General features: G+C 37.3%; 1 protein-coding gene and 1 pseudogene across 2 annotated transcripts in view; both read right to left on the bottom strand.

The window, feature by feature from the left end:
* The window catches only part of LOC127448485 (protein HEG-like), a 35,298-nt gene extending 29,102 nt beyond the window's left edge, over nucleotides 1-6,196 (bottom strand). For both annotated transcript variants that reach the window (XR_007898533.1, XM_051711062.1), the window contains exon 1: nucleotides 5,805-6,196. Coding sequence is in view for 1 of the 2 variants with exons in the window: in XM_051711062.1 (XP_051567022.1) it covers nucleotides 5,805-6,072 (268 nt within the window). In the remaining variant the exon portion in view is untranslated. The remainder of the gene's footprint in view (nucleotides 1-5,804) is intronic.
* A 506-nt stretch (nucleotides 6,197-6,702) lies between these two features.
* Nucleotides 6,703-24,616, bottom strand: part of LOC127448031 (solute carrier family 12 member 8-like) — a 44,645-nt pseudogene continuing 26,731 nt past the window's right edge.

Below are 24,616 nucleotides of genomic sequence, written 5' to 3'. Positions count from 1 at the left end.
GCACAAAAGTACAACCCCAATTCCAAAAACATGTTGGGACAGTATGAAATACTGAAAGCTATATTGCTATATTGAAAGCTCTACAATTACATATTTTATGATGTTTTACCATGTGAATTTCATTATTTAAATAAAAATGTACAGTAATTTCAAATCAGACGATTGCAACACAATCCAAAAAATTTGGGACAGTCGAGTGTTTACCACTGTGAAACATCACCATTTCCTCTAATAATACTTATTAAGCATTTGGGCACTGAAGACACAAGTTTAAGTTTAGAAAGTGGAATTTTCCCCCATTCATCCATTATGTAGGTCTTTGGTTACACAATTGTATGGGGTCTTCGTTGCCATCTAATGCGCTTCATAATGCACCACACATTCTCAATTAGAGACAGGTCAGGACTGCGGGCAGGCCAATCTAGCACCCACACTCTCTGCTTACACAGCCATGCACTTAAAATCCAGGCAGTTTGTGGTTTGAAGTTGTCCTGCTGGAAAATGCAAGGACGTCCCTGGAAAAGACGATGCTGGATGGCAATATGTGTTGCTCCAAAATTTTTACATATCTGTCTGCATTCATGGTGTTCTCACAGATGTGCGAGTTACCCGTGCCATAGGCACTGACACACCCCTGGCCCATACAGACACTGGCTTTTGGCCCTGACGCTAATAACAGCTTGAATTGTCCTTTTCCTTTTTGGCCCGGAGAACACAATGGCTGTGTTTTTGAAAAAACTTTTTGAAATGTGGACTCTTCAGACCAAAAAACACAGTTCCACTGTTCTACTTTCCATCTAAGATGACACCGAGCCCAGAGAAGTCAGCAGCGCTTCTGGACAGTGTTGATGTAGGGCTTCTGCTTTGCATAGTAAAGTCTTAACTTGCATCTGTGGATGCAGCGGCAAATGGTGTTGTCTAACAAAGGTTTATTGAAATAATCCCAAGCCCATGTTCATGATATCCATTACAGATGAATGATGTTTTTTAAGACAGTGATGTCAGAGGGATCAGAGATCATGCTCATTCAGAAGTGGTATTCGTCTTGCCCTTTACGCACCAACATTTTACAAGATTCCTTGAATCTTTTAACTATATTGTGCACTGTAGAGGGTGAAATATGCAAAATCCTTCCAATTAGTCTTTGGGGAACATTGTTCTCAAAGTGCTGGATTATTTGCTGAGGCATCTATTGGCAAATTGACAAGTCTTGAACGATCCATGCCTTGAAGGACTAGGCTGTTTTTGGAGGCACCTTATATAGTATACAGTACTATGACACAATTGCCTCACCTGTTTAACATCTCCTGTTTTCACATTGCCTTATTAATTGACAAATTGTTATTAGTCTTAAATTGCCCCTGTCTCAACTTTTTTGGAGCGTGTTGCAATCATCTGATTTAAACTTACTGTACATTTTCAAAAAAACTATAAAATTTGTAGTTCTGTGGATCTGTCGTTGTTGTGGTGCTTTCAATATAGCAAAGGGTGAATATAATTTACAAATCACTCCTTTTTGCTTTTATTAGCATTTTTCATACTGTCCCAACTTTTTCGGATTGGGGTTGTAGATGTTATGCAGAATTTTATCCTCAGTCACCATTCACTTTCATTGCTACTTTTCCCATGCAGTGTAAGTGAATAGTGGCTGAGGATAACATTCTACCTGAGATCATGTCATGTCAAGTCATACAGACCCCGTTTACACCTGGTATTAAGATGCATCTCGGGTGATCCGATCACATGTGGTCAGGTGAGACATATCGCTGTTTACACCTGGCTGCTGAAATGTGTCACCTGTGACCACTTGTGATCGGATTTGGAGGGGAGGGTCTCTGTTTCACGATGACATACATGAATCACTACATCAGTGTGTTACTGCATGACATGAAAGCACAACAAAGTCAGAAAAGACAAAGAAAGCACGAATTAAACGGCACGCTATTTCTTCCAGATGCAGCTAAAATTTAATTTAAGCACAAATGCAACATTTCGAGCAGAATTGGCCGTTATTTTAGTGGATTACCTGTATTAACCTGACATCCTGCAGATGTCCGTGCTTCTCATAATGCCCGTTTCACATTGCAAGCTTGAGCGAGACGTGAGCATAGCGTCAGCTTAACTACAGGGTAACTGCAGCTGCAGACTCGAATGGGCTTTCACACCGGAAGCGTTTTTCCAGCGTCACAGCAGAAAATATATACAGAAAAATACTGTGATTTCTGTTACTACGGTGAGTATTTATTTTAATGAAGACCATAACTTATAAAATGGTTATCAGGAGTGGGTCATTGATTAGTATTACAAACTTGATCATCGTGAAAACTTATTTACATGAGGAGGAGGACCACATTTGGATCTAAAAGGTAAACAACAGAGCACTTTGTGCTTCTCCACCTCCACAATCAGTCTTGTATCATCCATTGTTGAACATGAATGAGGGAAGCTCTGAATTTACCAGTGTCACGGTCTGTCACGTGCATGCATTTACAAGTGAAAGCAAACGTGCCTGTTAATGGGTATCGCTGAAGCATTTAGACAGAGGTATGTAGAGTAGCCAAAAACTGTACTCAAGTAAAAGTACAATTAATTAAAAAAAAAAAAATACTCAAGCAGAAGTAAAAGTACTAACATAAATAATTACTTGAGTAAGAGTAAGAAAGTATCCAATTAAAAGAGTACTCAAGTAGTGAGTAACTCATTACTTTCACAAAAATGAAAATTCTCTCATCATTTACACACCTAATACCATCCCAGATGTGTATGACTTTCTTCTGCAGAACACAAATTAATATTTCAGCTCTGTAGGTCAGTACAATGCAAGTGAATGGGTGCTAAAATTTTGAAGCTACAAAAAGCACATAAGATTCCAGTAGTTAAATCCATATCTTCAGAAGTGATATGATAGGTGTGAGTGAGAAACACATCAATATTTGTCATTTTTTCTAGGTGTGAATCACCAAAATCACAAGAAGAAGAATGTGTGATCTGTTTCTCATCCACACTTATCACATCGCTTCTGAAGATATTGATTTAACCACTGGAGTCTGCTGGATTACTTTTATGCTGCCTTATTTGTTTTACGTTTTTTTTAGCTTTAAAATGTTGGCACCCATTCACTTGCATTTTATGGAACAAAAGAGCTGAAATATTCTTCTAAAAATCTTCATTTGTGTTCAGTAGAAGAAAGTCATACACATCTGGGATGGCATGAGGGTGAGTAAATGATGAGAGAATTAAAATTTTTAGGTGAACTATCCCTTTAAGGGCTCTTGTCAGATCTGGATGAATTTGTCAATAAGAAGAGAGGTTTGGAAACCTTTCTAGTAATTATTACAGTGAAAACGTGAAAATGTCCCACAGGGACATTATATATAATGCTGAAATATAAACCAAAGCAAGATCATGCTTTATTAATGCCTACTTTCGCTATATCATAGCTTTTAAAGTCCTGCGTGGATTCTTATTTCAGTGTAGTTACAGTTTTCAGTGTTCAGTGTTCAGTTTTGAAAAGAATTTCAAAAATAGACTCAGAGCCGAAAACCCCGTTGCACTGCAGCTCACGCTACGCTCTGACGCGCTGCTGATGCTTCCAATGTGAATGCTCTAATCTGTTATTATGGACGCTGAAAAAAAAAGTTCTGCTCACACGCCAATCATGCTTGCGATGTGAAACGGGCGTAAGTCCCTGCATGTTGATTTCAGACACACTGAAGAAGATCCGTGAAGTTCTCATGCTTGTGTATATATATCCCATTTTTTATTTTAAGATCAGATGGTTATTATCCTGTAAACTGCTCATAACCGGCAAAGTTTAAACTTTTGTTTTAGTGCAGCAGTTGACTGACAGGCGAGGGATGGCGCTTCGCTGCTGCTGGGGCACATACAGGACAGATTAACATTTACACCTCAAATGCGATGGAATCACATGTGTTTTTGACTACATTCATATTTGTTTTTTATTATCCGATCACAAAACGTTTTAGACCCCATTTAGACCTGTATTTAGCACTGACCACATGTGAATGGATCACCAAAAACGCATCTTAATACCAGGTGTAAACGGGGTCATAGGTTTGGAGAAAAATGAGGCTGGGTAAATGATGACAGAAATTTCATTTTTGGGCGAACAATCACTTTAAATTCAGGGATATTCACAACTTTTGCAATGATTAGCCTTATTCTAATCAACCTAGACAGATTACATTAGAGCCATTTAAAAGGTTCTGAAAAAACACCTGCAAACAAGTAGATTAATAATGCAAATATAATCTAATCTTGAAAATACATACATGATCTCAAAAGAGGCTGTGAAATAGCCTACTGCAGTCTACTTTTTTTGTTTAACGCAGCGCAGAATGATGCACAATACAAGAAAGATTGTGCCTCGTCACAATTGCTGAAGTCTGGATATTATTTTTTGTTTGCAAAATAAAATAAATATGTATTATTTCCTACAGGCACATCAATCAGTCATTATTTTTTAAAGAACATTTCATCATTATGCATCTGAAGGTAAACCTTCTCATGCTCTAAATGTATCACACCAATGACATCAAAAGTTTGATCCAGTAAATCCTGATAATAAACAGCAATAAAAGCTAAACCCTCTTCCAGTATGTCTTCTATAGCAAGGTTTGGGCCCATAAAGCTTGTTGGAAACCATTGGTCAAACTAGGTTTTCAAAGAACAATGCAATATAATACTTTTTTTTTTATGATAGCAAATCATATTATGATTGCTAAATTGACATTTATTTTAAATGTTACAATATTAATTCAAAATGTACTAAAATGCTTGAAAAATGAAAACAGCATATGTGCAATATCTATTGATAATGCTGTGTCGGTAGATTTTATTACTGTCAATAGGTGGAATGACCACATCCTTTGATAATCTCAAAACAGCCAAATATCAACCAGTTAACTGGCCTGGGCCATATAGAAGTCTATCCCTATAGGAATTAGGAAATATAAATGAGCTCTGAAAATTGCCCAAACATACATTCAAGCACAAACTAGGTGTGCAATCAGGTGCCCTGGCAGTGGAATAAAGGAGATAATTTACTGCATTAAATTCCATTCACTAAATTGTACACTTAATGTCAAATGTCTACATGTATGGCTTGCTATTGAATTATAGCACAAAACAACTAACCACTAAGATTGGAGACAACTTATAGGCTCAAAAAAGTGGAACAGTCTGGGCTGCACCAGAACGTTCATGAGCTTTTAAGGAGGTCATTCATTAAAAGAGATGCTCTTTCCATTTTGTCATTTGTCCACTCAGATTTCGGATGACATATACTACTTTAGCTGTATTACAAAAATATAATTATTTCTACTCATTTAATAAGAATAACATATACATTAGGCTATGTATTAGATTATAATATATATATATATATATATATATATATATATATATATATATATATATATATATATATATATATATAAACTGTCAATTGAGTAACCCTTAAGTTTCCCTTTATACAAATACCGCAATCAGATACTATAATCTGCAAAAAACGACAATGCATTCTAACGGTATGGAGATCACTATTATGATTTATGCGTGAAATAAAATTAAGACGTTGTTTTTCACTTTCCTATCTTTTACAACCTTAAACGTAAAAGGTAGATTTTTTTCAATACGTATAATGACTGTAATAGGTTTATTTGAACGAAATAATGCTGTTATAACACCACGGCGATATAGACTTCTCAATCAGAGCTGCTTTACGTTGTGCAGCTCCACTGAAGACTGAGGTGGTCGTGAAAGCATTTTGTGGCATCTCTTACCAGTTTGCGTTTCAGTTATCGACACACTGGCGGGAATGCCCCCCTGTCCGGTCGCGCTCGATAGATCCACAGCTGTGGCAGTGGCCTCTCTCTCCGGCCAAGAGGTCGTGTGTTTTAAACCAGTTGTTCGCGCAGAAAAAGTTTCGCTACTCAACGGGCTATCGGAGTCCGTATATGGAGAGAAAGTTTCAGCAATCACAGTATTTAGTGCAAACAGCAAAACCGCGAACACCACACGGTGCGCGCGTCTCCTGCCACACGTTTCCATTAAAAAGGCGACCAGACGGACTTAATAAATAAAACGCCAAAGGGGTCCGGGTCACCATCGGAACGTAAGTCCCTTTAAAGGTTTCCCATATTTAACTTCCTTATGAGTGTTTTAAAGTTGGAGTTGAAGGGTTAGAACGGTTTTATCACGGGCAGTGAGAGTGAGAAACGGGAGCAACGGGTAACTCCTCCCCTCGGGCAGGCTATAGCGGTTTCCACCCCATTCCTCTAGCTGAACGCACTCTCACAAATGTGTGCTCAATTCAGTTCAGACTCATGGGTCAGATGATACCACAACAGGTGGGTTCTTTTCTGCTTTTTTCTTTTCTTTTCTCTCTCTCTCTCTCTCTATTTTTTTATTTATTTTATTTTATTTGTCTCAAGCCTAAATCAAAACCAAGTTTCTATTTATACTGTACATAACACATATATACAGTAGGTTATATCTTTATTAAATAAAATCACATAACATATTTAGTAGATATCAAATACTAAAGATGTAGTATGATTCTAGTTCCTAAAATAACTATTGTTTGCATGCTCAGGGGCATAGTACAGTAATAAAAGTGTTTGGACATGTCCATCCCGTTTTTAAAAATGTCAGTGTCACCCACTTTTTGGCAGATAATCATTACATTTCAGTAACTGCATGTTTCATAGGTGTGGGAACACCTTAAAAGGATGGTTCACCCACAAATGAAAATTCTCTCATCATTTACTCACCCTCATACCATCCTAGAACAGAATCAGAATCAGAATCAGCTTTATTGCCAAATATGCTTACACATAAAAGGAATTTGTCTTGGTGACAAAATTCAAAAAAAATTCAAAAAGGAGCTTCCAGTGTACAACAATACAAAAACAATACAAAAACAGCAGCAAGACATAGATAATAATAAAAAATAAAAAATAGTTATACACATATGTACAGACACACACATACATACATACACACATACACATACGTAGTGCATGTGTATGACTTTCCTTCTGCAGAACACAAATGAAGATTTTTAGAAAAATATCTCAGCTCTGTAGGTCCATTAAATGTAAGTGAATGGTGGCCAGAATTTTGAAGCTCAAAAGTAACATAAAGGCAGCAAAAAAGGTAATCCATAAGACTCCAGTGGTCTAATCCATGTCTTCTGAAGCAAAATAATAGGTGTGGATGGACCATTTTGTCTGTGGTGCTGATAAAGGAGGGGTGATGGTAATGATCATGGAAGGCAAAGTCTGCAATTTCCTCTGTCAGCTGCTTGGTCTCCATGCCAACAGCTGACAAATAGGCTGTTTAAGTCATTTTTTTACTATAAATCTCCACTTTCACATTGTTCTTTTGTTTTTGGTGATTCACATTCTTCATCTTGGGGATCAATGTATCGCAAATGTATCCCAAAAGTTATGAATGATTGCTACACCACTGCTTGCATGAGTGTCCCAAGGGTTACATGAACTCAATGAGGCCAAGCAAAATAAAATACCAAATTTACTTCAGTGATATAATCTGACATTCAAATGCTCGGGATGCATATTACACCTTATACGCACATTGTTTGTGAATATCCTCAAATACATGCTCCAATATTACATTAAAGACTTAACCAGAGGATAAAATGGCATATTGGACCACAATGCATGACTCTGATTGCACATTCCCTGTTTGCAGATAAACATTATAGTTTTCTACAGATTTTTCAGAAAAACAAATGAACCATCCTCCAAGTCCCACCTGAGAAAAAAAATCAAGTTCTACTAGTTGTGATCAAAAATCATTCAGTCAAAGTCAGTGGTTGAGTCAAGTCAGTCAGCAGGTCACAGATGTAAAACGCTCAGCTGGTCTGCGAATGGACCAACTTGTCTGTGGTGCTCATAAAGGAGGAGTGATGAATGAATGAACATTACATTTATATAGCGCTTTTCTGACACTACACTCAAAGCGCTTTACACAGTGAGCAGGGGACTCTCCTCAACCACCACCAGTGTGCAGCATCCACCTGGATGATGCGACAGCAGCCATAGTGCACCAGTACGCTCACCACACACCAGCTACGCTATTAGAGGAAAGAGTGGAGTGATAGAGCCAATTAATAGATGGGGATTATTAGGAAGCCATGATTGATAAGGACCAGTGGGGGGAATTTGGCCAGGACACCACAGTTACACCTCCAAATCTTTTCAAGAATTGTCCTGGGATTTTTAATGACCACAGAGAGTCAGGAACTCAGTTTAAAATCTCATCAAAAGGACAGTGCCTTTTTACAGTATAGTGTCCCCATCACTATACTGGGGAATTAGGACCTACACAGTCCGCAGAGTGAGCACCCCCTGCTGGACTCCCTAATACCTCTTCCAGCAGCAACCTTAGTTTTCCCAAGGAGGTCTCCTATCCAGGTACTGACCAGGCCCAGCCCTGCTTAGCTTCAATAGGCAACCAGTCTTGAGCTTCAAGGTGATATGGCTGCTGAAACACTGGTGTGATGGCTGCTGAAAAACTGTCAGCTGCTTGGTCTCCATGCCAACAGCTGACAAAGACGGTGTCACCACAGTCTGGTCTGGAGGGCTCCTTCTTACCTATGAAGAGGGGTCAGTCATTGGTGAGGTGAGGTTCTGAGTACAATTGTTGTTCTAAATCATCCAAATCATCCACAATGCACTCTGCCAAATTCCCATTAGAAGTTAATTTATATACAGGTTGTCATTCGATATGAAGTTCTTTATACAGCATATTTAAACATGCCAATTGTGATTAGGTAAAGTCTCCAAATGGACAAAGCTCAAGAATAGTCTTTTTTTTTCTATAGGCCTACAATGAAAGAGAATGGTGACTGAGGCGAACATTCTAACATCTCCTTTTGTGTTTCACAGAAGAAAGTCTTTTGGGTTTGGAACAACATTAGGCTGAGTGAATGATGACAGAAGTTCCCTTTTTGGGTGAACAATCGGTAATACTTTACAATATGGTTCCATTTGTTAACATTAGTTAACAGCATTAGTTAACATGAACTAACGATAATACTTTTACAGCATTTATTAATCTTGGTCTTAGGTGTCATTTACTGGTGTGAGGGGAGGTACATGTCCCTACCACTTTTTGCCTTTGCCAATTTCGTTCCCTCCACTTTTTGAAATAGCTTTAGTGTCTAATAAATAAACATCATCAGTTGTTGAAGCTCCAGTTTCCATTTTGTTTGTGTGGGTTATAATAAGTGGCAATCCAGCGTTGTAGTTGTTTTTTTATGTTGATTACTCGTTGCTGCGGTTATCAGTGACGTTGGGTGACAGTAGGCAGCGATGTTCTCTGGTGCATGCACACATGCGCTCTACTCGCTCTGCAGCTCACACTCCTTTCCAGTTAAATCTCAAAGCAAAATGCAAACAGATGTGTCCCTGCTCATTTTATACATTTACTAATATACAGATGCAATCTTTGTTTATTAAAGTAAAAAGTTACATAAGGGATTGTATAACGGTAGCCAGCTGGTACGTGATACTTGTGCAGTGTGTAAACCTCACTCTCCTGGCCTTAAGAGATGCACTAGGCTAGAGCCTAGAGCCATGGCTTTTCTATCCATGCTAGGGATCACCGGTTCAAATCCTGCTTGGGACAGGTCATGTAGGTGACACTGGTGCCATGACCCAGATGGGAGTAAGGTTTAGGGGGGTGAGTGTAACTAGAGCCAGCTGATACGTAATAGCTGTGCAGTGTGCATAAACCTCACTCCCCTGGCCTCAAGATGCACACTAGCGACTGATGCAAGAAGCTGTAGCCTTTAGCCTCCTCATTAGCGCGCCCGCCTTCCATGTCGGCTGACGCCAGTTCAAATCCCGATCAGTGCAGGTCGAGCAAGACCGGTAACAATTGCACGATGCAAATCCTTGTACTGAAGGCAAAAACGTGACCATTTTGGCTCATGCCTTACTGATCTATGTATTTATCCAGTGATTAATAAAATCCCAGTACTGGATCAAATTAATTATGTGAAATATTTATTAAGAGTACTTGAACTGTTAATCAATAAAGACTATTTTTCATAACAGTAAAAGATTATTTGACATTATCTGCACATGACCTAATTAATAATGAGTTTCACCACTTCGAAACTGTCCCTAGCTATTTTTAAAACAAAGTGCCGCCCTTGATTTTGGTTAATGTTAATTTCAACATATACTAATACATTTATACATACATTATAATACAGTTAATGCACACTGAACTAACAATGAACAATTTTATTTTTATCAAATAACATTAACAAAGATTAATAAATGCTGTAAAAAAAAAAAAGTTTATTGTTAGTTCATGATATTTAATGCATTAACTAATGTTAATGAATGGAACCTTATTTTAAAGTGATATTGGACTATCCCTTTAATCAAAAGACAAAAAGTGTTTCAGAAAGAGCAAGAGGGAAAGAGTTGTGTCATCTCACTGTAACAACATACCTGCCCAAATTACTCAGAGAGGTCTTGAGCCACCTAAAGAAGCTGAAACAAGCAGCTGCACCTGTGAGTGGAAGAATGTAACTTAACATTTCCTGAAAAGTCATATAAAGCCACACTTGACTCTGCCTAATCATGTGTAATAGAAATGGATATCATGTGAACTTGAATTTCTAAGATCAACCTAATATCAGCGTTGTGATCAACTGACCCAAAAATATGATGTTCACTAAACAAATCAATGTTTTACACTAAAAAGTTTTGCACACAGAACAGCAAGGTACTTTTGTGTGCATTGTTTTAAAGTGCATGCACGCTTTTCAGTCGTTTGTGGATTCAGTTTATTATGACCACATGGGGTTACTTAACAGATTCTACAAAGCATATTCGATCAAATAACAAGTAGGTACAATTCCCTGTTGGCAAACCTGGGCTTGTTGTTCCAATGTAGAGAAAGACGATAAGGGCGATTGTACTGTTTATAAAGGCATACATCCACTGGATGATGAACATTATCAGAATAGAGCATAATGCCTGGAGATAAAAAAAACTTTGTGTGATTCATTCAAGCTTTATAAATGTAATGAACTGTTAAGCACTGGAGATTTTTGGCCTAAACTTACACCAATTAACGAAACCCAGTGGTTGCAAAACTTTGCATAGACTGAACCCTCGATTTTATTTCTAATCCTTCAAGATTTGGCTCTGAACCTGTGAACAAAAGGCATTTCTGACTAAAATACAGACTATAATCCCTATTTTAAGGAATAATGTCATATTTCTTACAGAGCTATTTACCATTCCTGTCTATCTGCTCTCCTGGGAGCTGTTCAAGTTCAGCTGGGCCAGAATTAGGCAAAGACTGTTCAGATAGACCATCAGTCCTATCTGGCTGCTGGTATCATCATCTAATCCAACAGTTTGTTCTGGCTCCCTTTCATCTTTCCCTTTATCTAATGGTCCATTGCTGTTTAAGTCCAATCCAAAACTGTTCATCAGTGTTTCTTTAGCAGGAATTTTTGACTTTCTGCCACGGGCCTTGGAGGTAGGAATAGACACTTTCTGTTCTTCAGTGCTGTCTGTGCTGGGCAATGGAAATATCTGGTCCATGTACTTAGTGAACTCCAGTAGTGTGCCATTAATGGGGTCACTGATGGCTCCACTGCTGCCTTAATGTCAAATGTTCTTCTGGAGCTCAATCTTCTGATTAGTGTCTTCCTTTGCTGGACCTGCAGCTCATTGTTTTTCACCACACAGAAGTAGCAGTAGTCAATCATGCCGTAGGTTAGCATGAAGTTGATGGTGACGATTGGAGCCAGCACATTTACCTGGCTGATGAAGATGAAAGCCATGGAGCTGGTCAGACAGATTGCAGCCACAGGGGTCTTTATTGGCCTCTCACTGTTAAATATAAAGGGATGTGAAAAAGGAGACACTTTGTGCATGTTAAATGTGATTTATTCATTTACTTACAGTATATCAGGGGTTCATAAACTTTTTGTAAGCTGAACCCATATGACCTAAATTATCTACTTATGTCAAGATTTACTTGAAAATTAAAGTTTTATTTAATAATTTTAAGTTTTATTTAAAGTACACCTGAGATTTTAAGTAATGCAGACCTTTCAATAAATATAATGAATTTCATGGTTGTTATTTAGAAATTAAAACAACTTAAGTAAATAATTTAAGATCATGTAAGTACTGTATTTTGAGAGTTGTATTTCTTATATATTCATGTTTTATTGTACATTTTTATCTGATATAATTCTGCATTTACATTTCTATCACAATCTCATGAAGCCCGTTCAGTTCCGTCATGATCCCCAGGTTGGGTAACTCTGGCCCAGTTTACATCTGGTATTAAGATGCGTTTTAGGCTATTCAAACACAAGTGGACAGGCTAAACACATCAGTGTTTACACCTGGATGTAATATGAGTCTCTTTTGACCATTTGTGTTCAGATTTCGAGGGGAGGGAATAAGAAAGCATGAAAAATAAACAGCACACTGTTTCTCTCAATTATACTTCCAATTTAGATGTAGTGGAGAACCTTAATTAACTGAGCTTCAGATGTGTGTGCTTTTCATCTGTGTCCCTGCATGCTGACATCAGGTTCTGTGCAGTTTTAGTGCATGTATATGTATGCGCATATTTTTAACATTTTCTGATCGGACTGTTATTTCCTTGCAAAACTGCATGTAACTGGTAAAGTTTAAAACTCTTGTTTCAGATTGAAATATGGAACAAGAGGCATCTTGTACAGGACATTGTAATTTCTGTCAAAATACGTATGTCCCGGCTAATGCAGTACAGTAGAAAACTTGGGTGGAGCATCACTAATGTTCGAACACATTCGAATGGTTAAGTGTTTACACTACGATCCCAATGTGGTCACATGGACAAATCTCACTCATCTTTCATTTTGAACCCCATTTACATCTTTTTTTAAAAACAGACTGCCCAAAGCACATCTTAAAACTAGGCTTAAACTTACAGAATTTAATTTGTACAATTCAGGTCTCTGTTTTTAAAACTCATATCCGTTTCACATTATGGGTTTAATTAGTTTGGCACTTACTCTCTCGTCTCTTTTACACTTTTCAGGTTATGTAACAAGTGAGTGTAAGCATCCAATTAAAACATCCCAAAGACAACATCTCTCATGAGCTCACCCTCACCTAAGACCAGGCATTACACAGATACACTGGTCTCTGGGATCGAGGCTGAGCTGGTGAGCCTGCTTTGCTGCTACTGGCTGGCACAGCTCCAGACCCACCTGGGTTGGTCGTCTCTGTGCTTCCTGCATTTGTTCTGGGAATTTGATTCTGTGTGAGATGTCTTGGGTATGCTTGTAGCCCACAGAGAGGGGTCAGACAGAGCTCAAGTGAGGGAAATGGTGTGCTGTGCTTTTTGAAGGCCGCAACTGTTACAGTTAATTCCTTCACATATTTTGGAGTGCATTCGGGCACACTATAATTAGGAACTCATCGTGTCCTCTGTGGTGCTCTTCTCAATGAGCGTGAAAAGTAAACAGTTCATTAAAACTGGCATAAAATGTGTGAAAAACTCATGTTTGTTTTCACCCGTCTGAAAAGTGCATTGTTCCTCTGTCTGATCATCTATCAGTAGCTGAAAGCACTGGGGTGGCTGATGTAGGGAAGTACAGAATACAGACTATTGTTTTTGGTGTTTGCATTGTTGCTCCCAAAAGCTGTTCAAAATACTACAAACAGTAACATTTCTTAACAAGAAGAATTAACTAAGCTCAAAACTGTTTTTGCTACAAAACAGGCAAAATATCCAGTTATAAAAGCTGAAATAAATGTATTAATGTCAGATTCTAGATAAGTGCACTCGACAGTGGTGTTTGCACTTTTACAATTAACATGCTGTGTCAATCACGTGCATCGCAATTTCAATTATTGGTCATTTGTTGCAAAGTCCCACCCAACTGAAAACTCAATCAGTCATCATGTACAGAAGCCAGGCTCCAGGACAAAAACACATTGATTCAAAGCTCAATAGGCTTTGAATCCAATAGGCAATCAGATACAGATCCAATACAAAAAGTGTTTACAAAGCCCAAAGAACATTGATCTTTACTCCAATGAAATCATAGTACAGGTATCTGCCATAGACTGCCTTTAAAGCACTGCTCAAAAGCATTCTATGGGCCATGTGTTCACTGACTTCTATGGACATATTTATGGAGAAAAAAGCAGATTGTGTTATTTAAATGAAGAGCACGATAATGATGTGTGATATTTTCAGTCGCTGAAATACTGAAATGTACAAAGGGTAATATGTCACTTATATAGATTATTCGTACATATAGCAAACTCATCATTGCCGCATTTCATATGAGATATTAGGGGAAGCAGTGCTTCCTGTGTAATCTTAAAGAAATCACCAGTGGAGAGCACCACTATCAGGACGTTTCCACCTTTGATTTGGTTTACATTCACAAAATAGATTTTGCCATGTTTAGCATCTAAGTTCGTTAATAATGTAGTATCTACAAAATTAACAAGACCATTGTATAGCATAACACTACACTACATTGTCAGACATTCAGTGTTAAAAAATAGATCACCCTGTATGGTTATCATCTCCCTACATAACCTTTCCCACACCTTTCGCAAGAAATCCAAGAGCTGGGATGACTCTCTCCTGGGCAATACACTGGAGGATCCTGGGTGCACCATATAGGCTGCCCATGCAGGAGACAAGGGAGGAGATGTAGAGGCCCAGCAAAAACAGGAAACCAACCAAGGAGACCTGGGCAAAAACAAACACAGAAGGGAAGAGAGTATAGGGGGCTCCGCCCAGCTCTGTTCTGCTTGACCAGACTGAAAAGAGCTTATAGTGTGTTGAAAGTAAATCAAAGACACTGTGTGTAATCTGACAGAACCCATAATCAAACACCATAAGAAAGTGGGCAATTACAAATAACACAGTACAATGCTTGCATGTATAAAACATTTTTTTAAGAAACAATACATTTACATTCATCCATTTTATAGACACTATTATCCAAAGCAGCTATGCATTTTGTCAGTATGTGACCGTGTTATACAAGTTGACCTACAGATGCAGTAACAATAACAAAAACCACCTCATTTGTGACTGTAGATTTTATGGAATATTTATTATGCATGTTTCGTATCAGGGATGGACTGGGGCTAAAAATCAGCCCTGGAGCTATAGTCAGCACCGGCCTATCACAACCTCCTTGGTGAATAATTCCTCACTATTGCATCACACACACACATTCAATACTAAGTATCTGGCGCAACTCTCTTACAAATTTTATCTCACATTTTTCCAATAGGGTGTCAGGTGGTTTAATTTGCTCCTTGCCATGACTCAACTTATTCCTATCCTGGGACTGGACCATTTTTTGGATCATATTTTATTTTTACCTACAGGAAATATTTCTAATAATTACAGCTGATGGGAGACATCATGAACTGTAACTTGGTTAGTTTAACTTTTATACATTTGTCAGGAGAGCAACTGTAAAGTGGCAAGACTGTAACTTCTTTAACAAGTGCATCTATTTGTACTGTAGGCTAGTCAATACTTTAAGTAGGCTTGGTGAAATAAATTGTTTTCCTGGTCTCCCATGTACAGGGCAATGGTGACACCAGCATAACAAATATTCACAATTCTCCATTGCTTTTTTAGATCTATTGGTTAAATCAGATATTTTGCATGATGAGGACCAGCTAATATTCACCCAAATATATTATTAGACATTATACAATATATAAAAGATTTAAATATAATACAAACCTTCATTTCGTCTTGCGCAGTACAGATTCACTCTTGTGTTTAACACGAAAATATAAGCAAGCTGTTAGATTGTTCGCACGGTTCGGATGCGAAGAGTGGTGGCATTTGGAAACAGTGTAGGTTGTGAATGGGTTGGAGAAATCACTTGAAATATTAAACTACCCTCCCTGTCGCTCAAATGGATTGCCCTAACAATTTCTGAACTTTTTTCTCCTTATAAATCACTTATAAAAATGTATGAACCCACAAGTCGACCAGCCCACCGGGAACAGTCCTCCCTATGGCCAGTCCATCCCTGTTTCATAAATAATAAGAGTAGCTATAGCAGGGTGTTAACCCCCACACCATGGCTCACATGAAGGAACAGCTGTGGCTGTGCCACAGCCAGGCTACAGTCTTACACATGGATAAGCTATGTAACTCCAGCAGGATTTCACCCCACTGCAATCCATGACACAAACATTACTGACCATAAACAATAACACGACTGCTAGCTGTTAGCTACTAGCTCATTGTGCTGCATAAAGCAGTTGTTGCATGGTGATTTTACACAAATGTAACAGTTAAATTGGCCTGGTTGTTTTAGAAGCAAGCTTTCCAGTAGCTGGTCAACTAAATAAAGTGAAGCTTTCAAGCAGAATATAGAGTTAACGTAACAAAACGTAGCATCCTCCATTGTGGACTCCAACAACTCCGTGGCCGAGTCCAGGGCACTCTCCCTCCCATTGCTCGCCGGTCTATTGCCATAGATAGTGTCCATTTGGTCGAACCACTTCCACTTTCTTCTGTTTGAACCACTCCGGCTGTTGTGGTCCCTGATGGTTCTGTAGTCACTTAAGTTTTTTTTAACTTTTCCCTACACTGTTGGTAGGTCCGGTGGTAGCTGTGTGCGGCCAACAGCTAAGACACTTCCTGAAAGATTTTTTTGTTTTGCGTTGTTTCGTTCGTCGCTAACGAGAGGAACGTCTGCACCTTGTTCATTGACTACAGTGTGGTTTTGCGCACAGCCATTTCTTTTTACAATTCGAAAATTGTGTGATCAAATGATACTGCTATCGCTGTTGCTAAATTTTAAACTAGTGGGTTGATGTCCCGTGTCGCAAATCCAGTGACGCTGGTTGTGACAATTCTCTCTGACCAATCAGTGATCTGCAGGGTTTTGACATCACATTTAGTATTGGCTTGGCTCGCTTGGAACCTCGACCAAGGTGGTACTAAAAAAAGTACCAGGTACCAGGTACTACCCACAGTGGAAAACCCCCAAAAAGCGAGCCGAGTCGAGCTGAACCATGCAGTGGAAAAGCCCCATTATATCAGCTGCAATAATGGTATCTGTAGCATTTACAATTACCTCAGAACCCCTCTTTTGTGAGGTCCTCTGAGATTTTGCGCACAAGCGGAATGACATTAGCATGACAATAAATGCTAATGTACGTTTTATTTGTAGATGATGTTTAATTGCCTCAACTGAAATGAGACTTGAGATTGAGTCCTAATAGTGGAAAAATCCATTGAATGTGGCCATCCTTTAAAGCCTGGAATAACATCAGATTACCTTTTCTGCTATTAAGAAATCATAGTGCAGCGCCTCTCTTGTGCAGATGGCTCCCAGCAAGAAGACAAAGACGAGATACAGGAACCACCTGTGGATTCGCAAGAATCACGGATTAATTGTATTAAAGAGCATTTACAACCATAAATGTTTAATAAAATAACATCAAATTTGAGATCTCATATTAAATGTTTAAAAAAAATGTATAAATAAATTAAAAAAAGTATACCCTAAAGCAGGATCCAAAATTAACTAAATAAGGTTGAAATGCATCTTCACGGCCTTTGAAAAGGGACCATGGCAGTTGAATGGAGAAAATTTACAGGCCATAAATATTTAAGTAACACTTTACAACAAAGTTCCATTTGTTAACATTAGTTGACAATATTTGTTCACATGAACTATCAATTAACAATACTTTTACAGCATGTATTAATCTTTTAAAATCAAAATGTTAATTTCAACAATTACAATAAATGTTTTTAATCAGAATTTTTATTTGTTAACATTAGTTAATGCACTATGAACTAACATGAACTAACAATGAACAATTGTATTTTATAAACTTACATTAACAAAGATTAATAAATGCTGTAAAAATATATTGTTCATTGTTTGTTCATGATACCCAGCGTTGGGGAGTAACGGAATACATGTAACGGGATTACGTATTTAAAATACTAAATATAAGTAACTGTACTCCACTACAGTTACAATTTAAATCATTGGTAATTAGAATACAGTTACATTCAAAAAGTATGTTGATTACTGAAGAGATTACTTTGCATTTTATTATAATTTGTTTCATTTAATATTTAGTCCTTTCAGATGGAAAACATTTATACATATAAATGATGCGATATAAAGTGCATTTGAACAGCAGTGAAACACTTTCTTATGAAGTGTTACATTCATACGAGCAGACAGAGAAGTACGTTTGAAGTAAGTTTGGAGCAGAAGAAATAGAAATAAACCTTGTGTAAACTGTCAGCTTTACGCTAAACTAAAATGCTATTTCTAGCCATTTTACATGCACACATTACCAGGCACGATCATATTTTTTTATCAAGAAAATACACATTGGATCATAATTTCTTTTTTCTAGTAAGACCTTTGATAGGGCAAAAATCATATTCTGATAATAATTTTTGTACTGTTTTCCTGTAAAAATATCTACAAATCACTAAAACAAGATCAATTTGATTCATCTTGTTTTAGAAACAACACTGCATAAGATATTTAGGTTTTTCAGAGAATGTATTTTTAACATGTGTATTTTGTCTTACTGTACTGGCAGAATTTTTATAGTCAAAACCAGTGAAAAAATCTACCAGTGCTGAAGAAGTAATCCAAAGTATTTAGAATACATTACTGACCTTGAGTAATCTAACGGAATACGTTACAAATTACATTTTACAGCATGTATTCTATAATCTGTAGTGGAATACATTTCAAAAGTAACCCTCCCAACCCTGATGATACCTAATGCATTAGCTAATGTTAACGAATGGAACCTTATTGTAAAGTGTTACCAATATTTATTACTAGCCATGTAACTGTATTTTTTGTTATTTTTCTAAAAACATTTATTTTCCTTTTGGTGTTTGGTGAGAAACAGCACAGGTCAGTTATGTCACTCACAGCATCACGGACAATATAGTCTCTCAGTGCAATGCCACCTGCCACAAAAACAGGCCCCTCACAGTTTTGCTCCTGATATTTTAATTTTGATGACCCAGTGCAGAGAATATTCCTCATGTGTTACCACATGAATTTCTGGAGGAAATAAAATAGGCATCTTAGGCACCCAAATGGTAAATGTTCTACTGAGGATTATGTTGTTACAATGCTAGAATCACAAAAGATGTCTTTGATTTAAATGGTGCAGGCCACTTACATCATCAAGGGTCCAACTATCGTTCTTACAGTTTCATTTAAACCATGTATTATTTTGCCATTCCTAATAAAGCTACCGGCCAGCTTACAAAAGTCAATTTTTACTTGCATTTGGCGCTTGGCAATTGATCATTTTGGGCCCTGCCATAAAGTGTGTTTACCGTCAACACAATAGAGATTAAGGGTAAAAAATAGATAAAAAATATTTTGGTGTAGGCCGACAGACACATACGAGATGAAGACTGCAGCGAGACTTCCCACGGGGATGTTGTGCTCGGGCCTCTGGAGATCTGAGCTCATGATGAATCCCGCCATCACACCTACACATCACACACAGAGAGGGTTTCTGTGCAAACATGACTGGAGACAAGGGGCCATTCAAAACCTGAACAGCAGATACCATTACATATCATAGAGTTCACTTAATGTAACACTTTCCTGACTAGGGCAGGGGTTAAAAAATGGTGCAAAAAAGAAAATTTTATTTTAAAAAGCTGGTAACCGATTAATAACCAGTTAATTTAGCTCTTTTCATGAAATCAAAAGCAAAGGGTTTATCACAGAACATTTTCGGAAGTACACCACTTCCTGTTGCCTGAAAAATTAGGCTTCTCTCTTTTTAGTAGAACATAAGTATGTGCTTTGATCCTGAAGGAAACCGCTGCATCACACATTTCTTTGCCTAATTGCACGTTGTGTATTTAGCATTGTGTGACATTCTGAAGACATGCATATTTAATCTAGATACAATGAGATACAGTATATTAGAGGTAAAAACTTTTTTACATTTCTTAGTTGTTTCTAAGTCTTCACTGAATTATTGTTAGATATGATGCATTAATACAGATTTGATGCTACCGGGTTTTGACTGAGATCCAATAACTTTATTTTTATAGAACATTTTAGCGATTTAGCACAAAGTGCTTCCCAAAACATAAAATCAAAACACACACAGTAAAAAAAACAACATATTCACATAGTATTAAAAGCAAGCCTATACATTTTTTTTTTTTTTTTTTTTTAACAAGACACAGATTCAGCAGATCTAACATCCCTGACTTTTTCATAATAGTGGGGCCTTCACTACAAACACTCTATCACCTTTAGTTTTTCATCTGGATCTTGGAACAGCCAACAGTTGATGACAAGAAGATCTAAGAGATCTAACTGTTTCGTAAGGTCTTAAAAGTTCTGTTAATTAATCTGGTGCCAATCCATGTAATGCCTTATATGTAATTATTAAAATCTTAAAATAAACCCTAAAATGATTTGGTAACCAATGCAAAGAAGCTAAAACTGGAGTAATTTGAATAAAAGACCTAGTTTGTGTCAAAAGTCTAGCTGCAGCTTTTTGCACTGATTGCTGCTGTGCTTAAGTTGAAAACATGGCATTACAATACTCAAGGTGAGATGAAATAAAAGTATGTATAAGCTTCTCTGTATCCCTAAAACTCAAGACATGTCTAACCTTGGATATGTTGCTTAACAAGACTGAACTAAATTCCTGACATGATATTCAAAGTTTAAATATGTATCAAAGTAGACACCCAAATTTTTCACTACCTGCTGAATATTTGGGACCACCTGACTAAGTGTTGACTCAATCTGACTTCATGACCGATTAAAACAACTTCTGTTTTATCAGTATTTAACTGAAGAAAATTACATGCCATTAAATATTTTACATCTGCTATGCATGCTTGAATAAACATTTAAATTAGTCAGATCATTGGGATTCAATAACAAATACAACTGCATGTCATCCGCATAGCAATAAAATGTATGTTATATTTTCAAATCACAGAACCAAGCGGTAACATACATATAGTGAAAACAATATTGGCCCTAACAGGGATCCTTGCAGAATACCACAATAAAGTTTTGAAGAGGAGGACATCTCATCTCCAATAGACAATTTTCCTACAAATTCCTACACATTTTCCTACAAATTCCATACAAATTTTCTATTCGACAAGTAGGAAACAAACCAGTCTAAAGCTACCCTAGATATTCCCACCGATTTCTTCAATGTATCAATTATAACTGACTGATCAACAGTTAAATTAAGCAACACTAAAATGGAGCACTCTCCAGCATACTCTGATACCAATAAGTCATTGGTCACCCTAAGAAGGGTAGTTTCTGTACTGTGGTTTTCTCTAAAACCTGACTGAAATAGGTGAGAAAGAAAAAAACTCTCCCAACAACCCAATTTTTCACTTTCTCCTTAAAATGCAAATGTAATCATTTATCAAAGTTTTTTTTTTTCTTTTTTTTTTTTTTACTTCTGACCTGTTTTGACAGGGTCAATTGAGTCCAATATTGACACACAAATAGATAAAATATTTGAACTAATCAGTTGTGCTGCATCATGAGCCCAGTTATCAGAAGAAGTAGAAAAAAAACTGATGAAAATCTATCTAAAATGTCTGGAGTCTAATAGCACAAGATCGATAGGATTGATCTAATCCAAAAGTAACCACAAGATCTAACGTATCACCTCGATTATGTGTTGGACCTGTTACATGCTGCTCCAAATTAAAAGACTGAGTATGGTTTAAAAATGTATTTACCACAGGATCATCAGCCCTGTCTACATGAAAATTTAAATCCCCAAAAATAATCATCTTATCATATTTTTAAACCAAATCAGAGAGCAGTTCTGAGAATTCATCCCTAAAACTGGTATTATTATTTGGAGGATGATATCTCACACAATAAAGTTAGGCTCTTTTCCTGACATTTTAAATTAAAGAACTTCAAAGGAAGAAAAAATATACACTTTGCTCAGGGCAATTAAAACAGTCTTTAAAAACCCCGGTAGTACCTCCCCCATGACCATTTGGCCAAGGTTTACTAAAATAATTATATTGTTGTTGACACACTTCACGAAGTTGGCTATGCTCTTCCTGATTTAACGTCTCGTTTGACAATGATCTGACATTTATAAGAGACATCTTAGCTGTGACTGCTGGCAAAGAAAAATTCAAATACGTTTTAACCGCTATAAGATTATTAAAATTTACTGACCTTTTTTTTAATTTTTTTTTTTTTTTTTTTTTGTAAAAACTAGCCTATCATAAAACATTTCATTTTTATTCTCTGCTCAGAAATAAAAGAGAGGCTCCAACTTTGCTCACTAATTGAACATTCAGCATGTTTCAGTCCAAACTGATCTCTTTTCATATCACAATTTTATTTTTTTTTTTTTTTTTTTGCCTCTGATCAAAGAAAAGTGTCAAAGGCTCAAACCGGTTTTAAATTTGAACCTGTGTCATGCATGCACAACTGCTTGTGTCATGACTGTTTCACAGCTCCGACAACGATAGCAGTTTTGTTCTTTCCTGTGTGGGCTAAATGAGGTCAATGATAGACAGTAAAAAAAAAATACAAAAACTTACAATGACACCAGGCTCTGACTTAAACCTCATAACCAGGCCTAGATGAAACATGTAGACTTTCAGTATTTTCTGCAGTAATTTTGGTTGAAAATCTGCTCAATTCTGCAGGATGGATTTAAATATGCCAAAATAAGCTGAATAAAAAATACACTTTTATTGGTAGGTGAAAGCATAATGAAAATAAACGTTTGATATTTAAACGACAGAGTATTGTATGTGTAGGACTTTGTGAATGATGGCCTTTCAAAGTTCCTTGCACACAGATTTTGTGTGGGCACAATAACAAAATTTGTTAACTACTCTATGAAATTTTAACATGGGAAATAGATTTCTGGGAAGTCTGCATACTAAATCATACTGTACCACAGCTGCTAAAATACAGCTGCAAGTATTTGAGGCTGCTCAGATACCAAAGTAACACCACAGACTTATACTTTACCAATAGCAAAATGAAAGTATTCTTGCATAGTATTGTAAAATTATTGGTTGTTATATCACAGTTTTCCCCTTATTGTTTATGTGTGTATATGGTCACCTGTCGCCGCAGGAAAGAAAACCCCAAACACAAGTCTCATCAGCCGTTTAGTCTGGCAGGGTGTTCTTATGCAGCAATTCTTCCGAATAGCCGACAAATCCATGCTCTGCAATAAACATATTCAGTCCAAATCAATGTTAGGAAGACTGTTTATTACAATGTCAGAAGAATCAGATTCGCTGAAAATGTTGTTGTCTTATGTCATTGATGTGAAACAGACATTACACACACAAGTCTTCCTGTAAATTAAAACCCGGTCTCTTGTTTTGAAAACCACACAAAACCAAACACTTTTTAAAAAATCAGACAGATCAGTCTAAATATTTAATAATGTTAAATTTTAGCAGACATTGTTTCATCCTACCTAAAGTGCATACAATGGGAATTCATGTTTCTGCCTTTGCTTAAAAAACAGGCATGAAATTATGCTGTGCAGACATGTACAAAAAACATTCCTCTTTTCATGTCCACGTATTATCCATGACATACAGTATTGATCTAACACACATCGATAAAATAACCCTTCTGACCCTATAAAAGAGCCTGGTCATCTGGGGTACTGTGGGTCTGAGGGCAGACCCATACTCTGGTGTGAAATATGACAGCCCAACCAGGTTTGCACTCCATAGCTGTGCATGGGTGTCTGTGGCTGACCGTCACCACCCCTTATGTAACAGCCCAGAAGGACGCCCCACCAAGATACGTGCAAACCCAGGGCCAGCTTTTTTTCTTGGGAATACATGCCAAGTTCAATAGTTCTGTGCTATGGACATGATGGAGGGAAAGCTGGACTGAGCTTTGGGTGTGTTCACAGGCAAACAAAACAAGCCAAGAACAGGCGCCACAGAACATTTACACAAACAGTGCTGAGATATCGCCATTGCGCTGAACCATCAGACGAAAGTTTGTATTTGCACTCTGGGTAGAAGTTGTGAAAGTGTGCATATACTGACGCAATACATATCAGGTGGTCTGTGTATTTATAAACACCTTTTTGTATGTGTTCCATACTGTACAGTGTAGTAAACACTACAAATAGATGCTTCTATGGGGTTAGTTCACCTGAAAATGAAAATTGCCACAATTATCCTCATGTCGTTCCAAACTGGGATGAGTTTCTCTCATTGAACACAAAAGGAGATGTTTTGAAGAATGTCTGAGCAGCTATTTTCCATACAATGAAGTAGATGGTTATTTGTACCGAAGTGTCCAATAGTAAATATCATCTGCCACACAGTGCAGCTGTTTGCACCCCAGTAGTCTGGTGAAACCACGGAAATATATGACAAACTAAACATTAGGTGTCACTGCAGTGGCGTGGGGTGTAAAGACGGTGTGTGAATGTGTAGTGTTGTCCAGCGATCACAGTTTGAATCCGCGTTTTGTTCCACTCTTTTTCCCATTCGATTTCCTGTTTCCAAA

The sequence above is a fragment of the Myxocyprinus asiaticus genome, chromosome 11 (genome assembly GCF_019703515.2).
Source record: "Myxocyprinus asiaticus isolate MX2 ecotype Aquarium Trade chromosome 11, UBuf_Myxa_2, whole genome shotgun sequence".
NCBI classification, from domain to species: Eukaryota; Metazoa; Chordata; class Actinopteri; order Cypriniformes; family Catostomidae; genus Myxocyprinus; species Myxocyprinus asiaticus.
The sequence above is the reverse complement of the archived record's forward strand: the minus strand, read 5'-3'. Positions and strand labels throughout refer to the sequence as shown.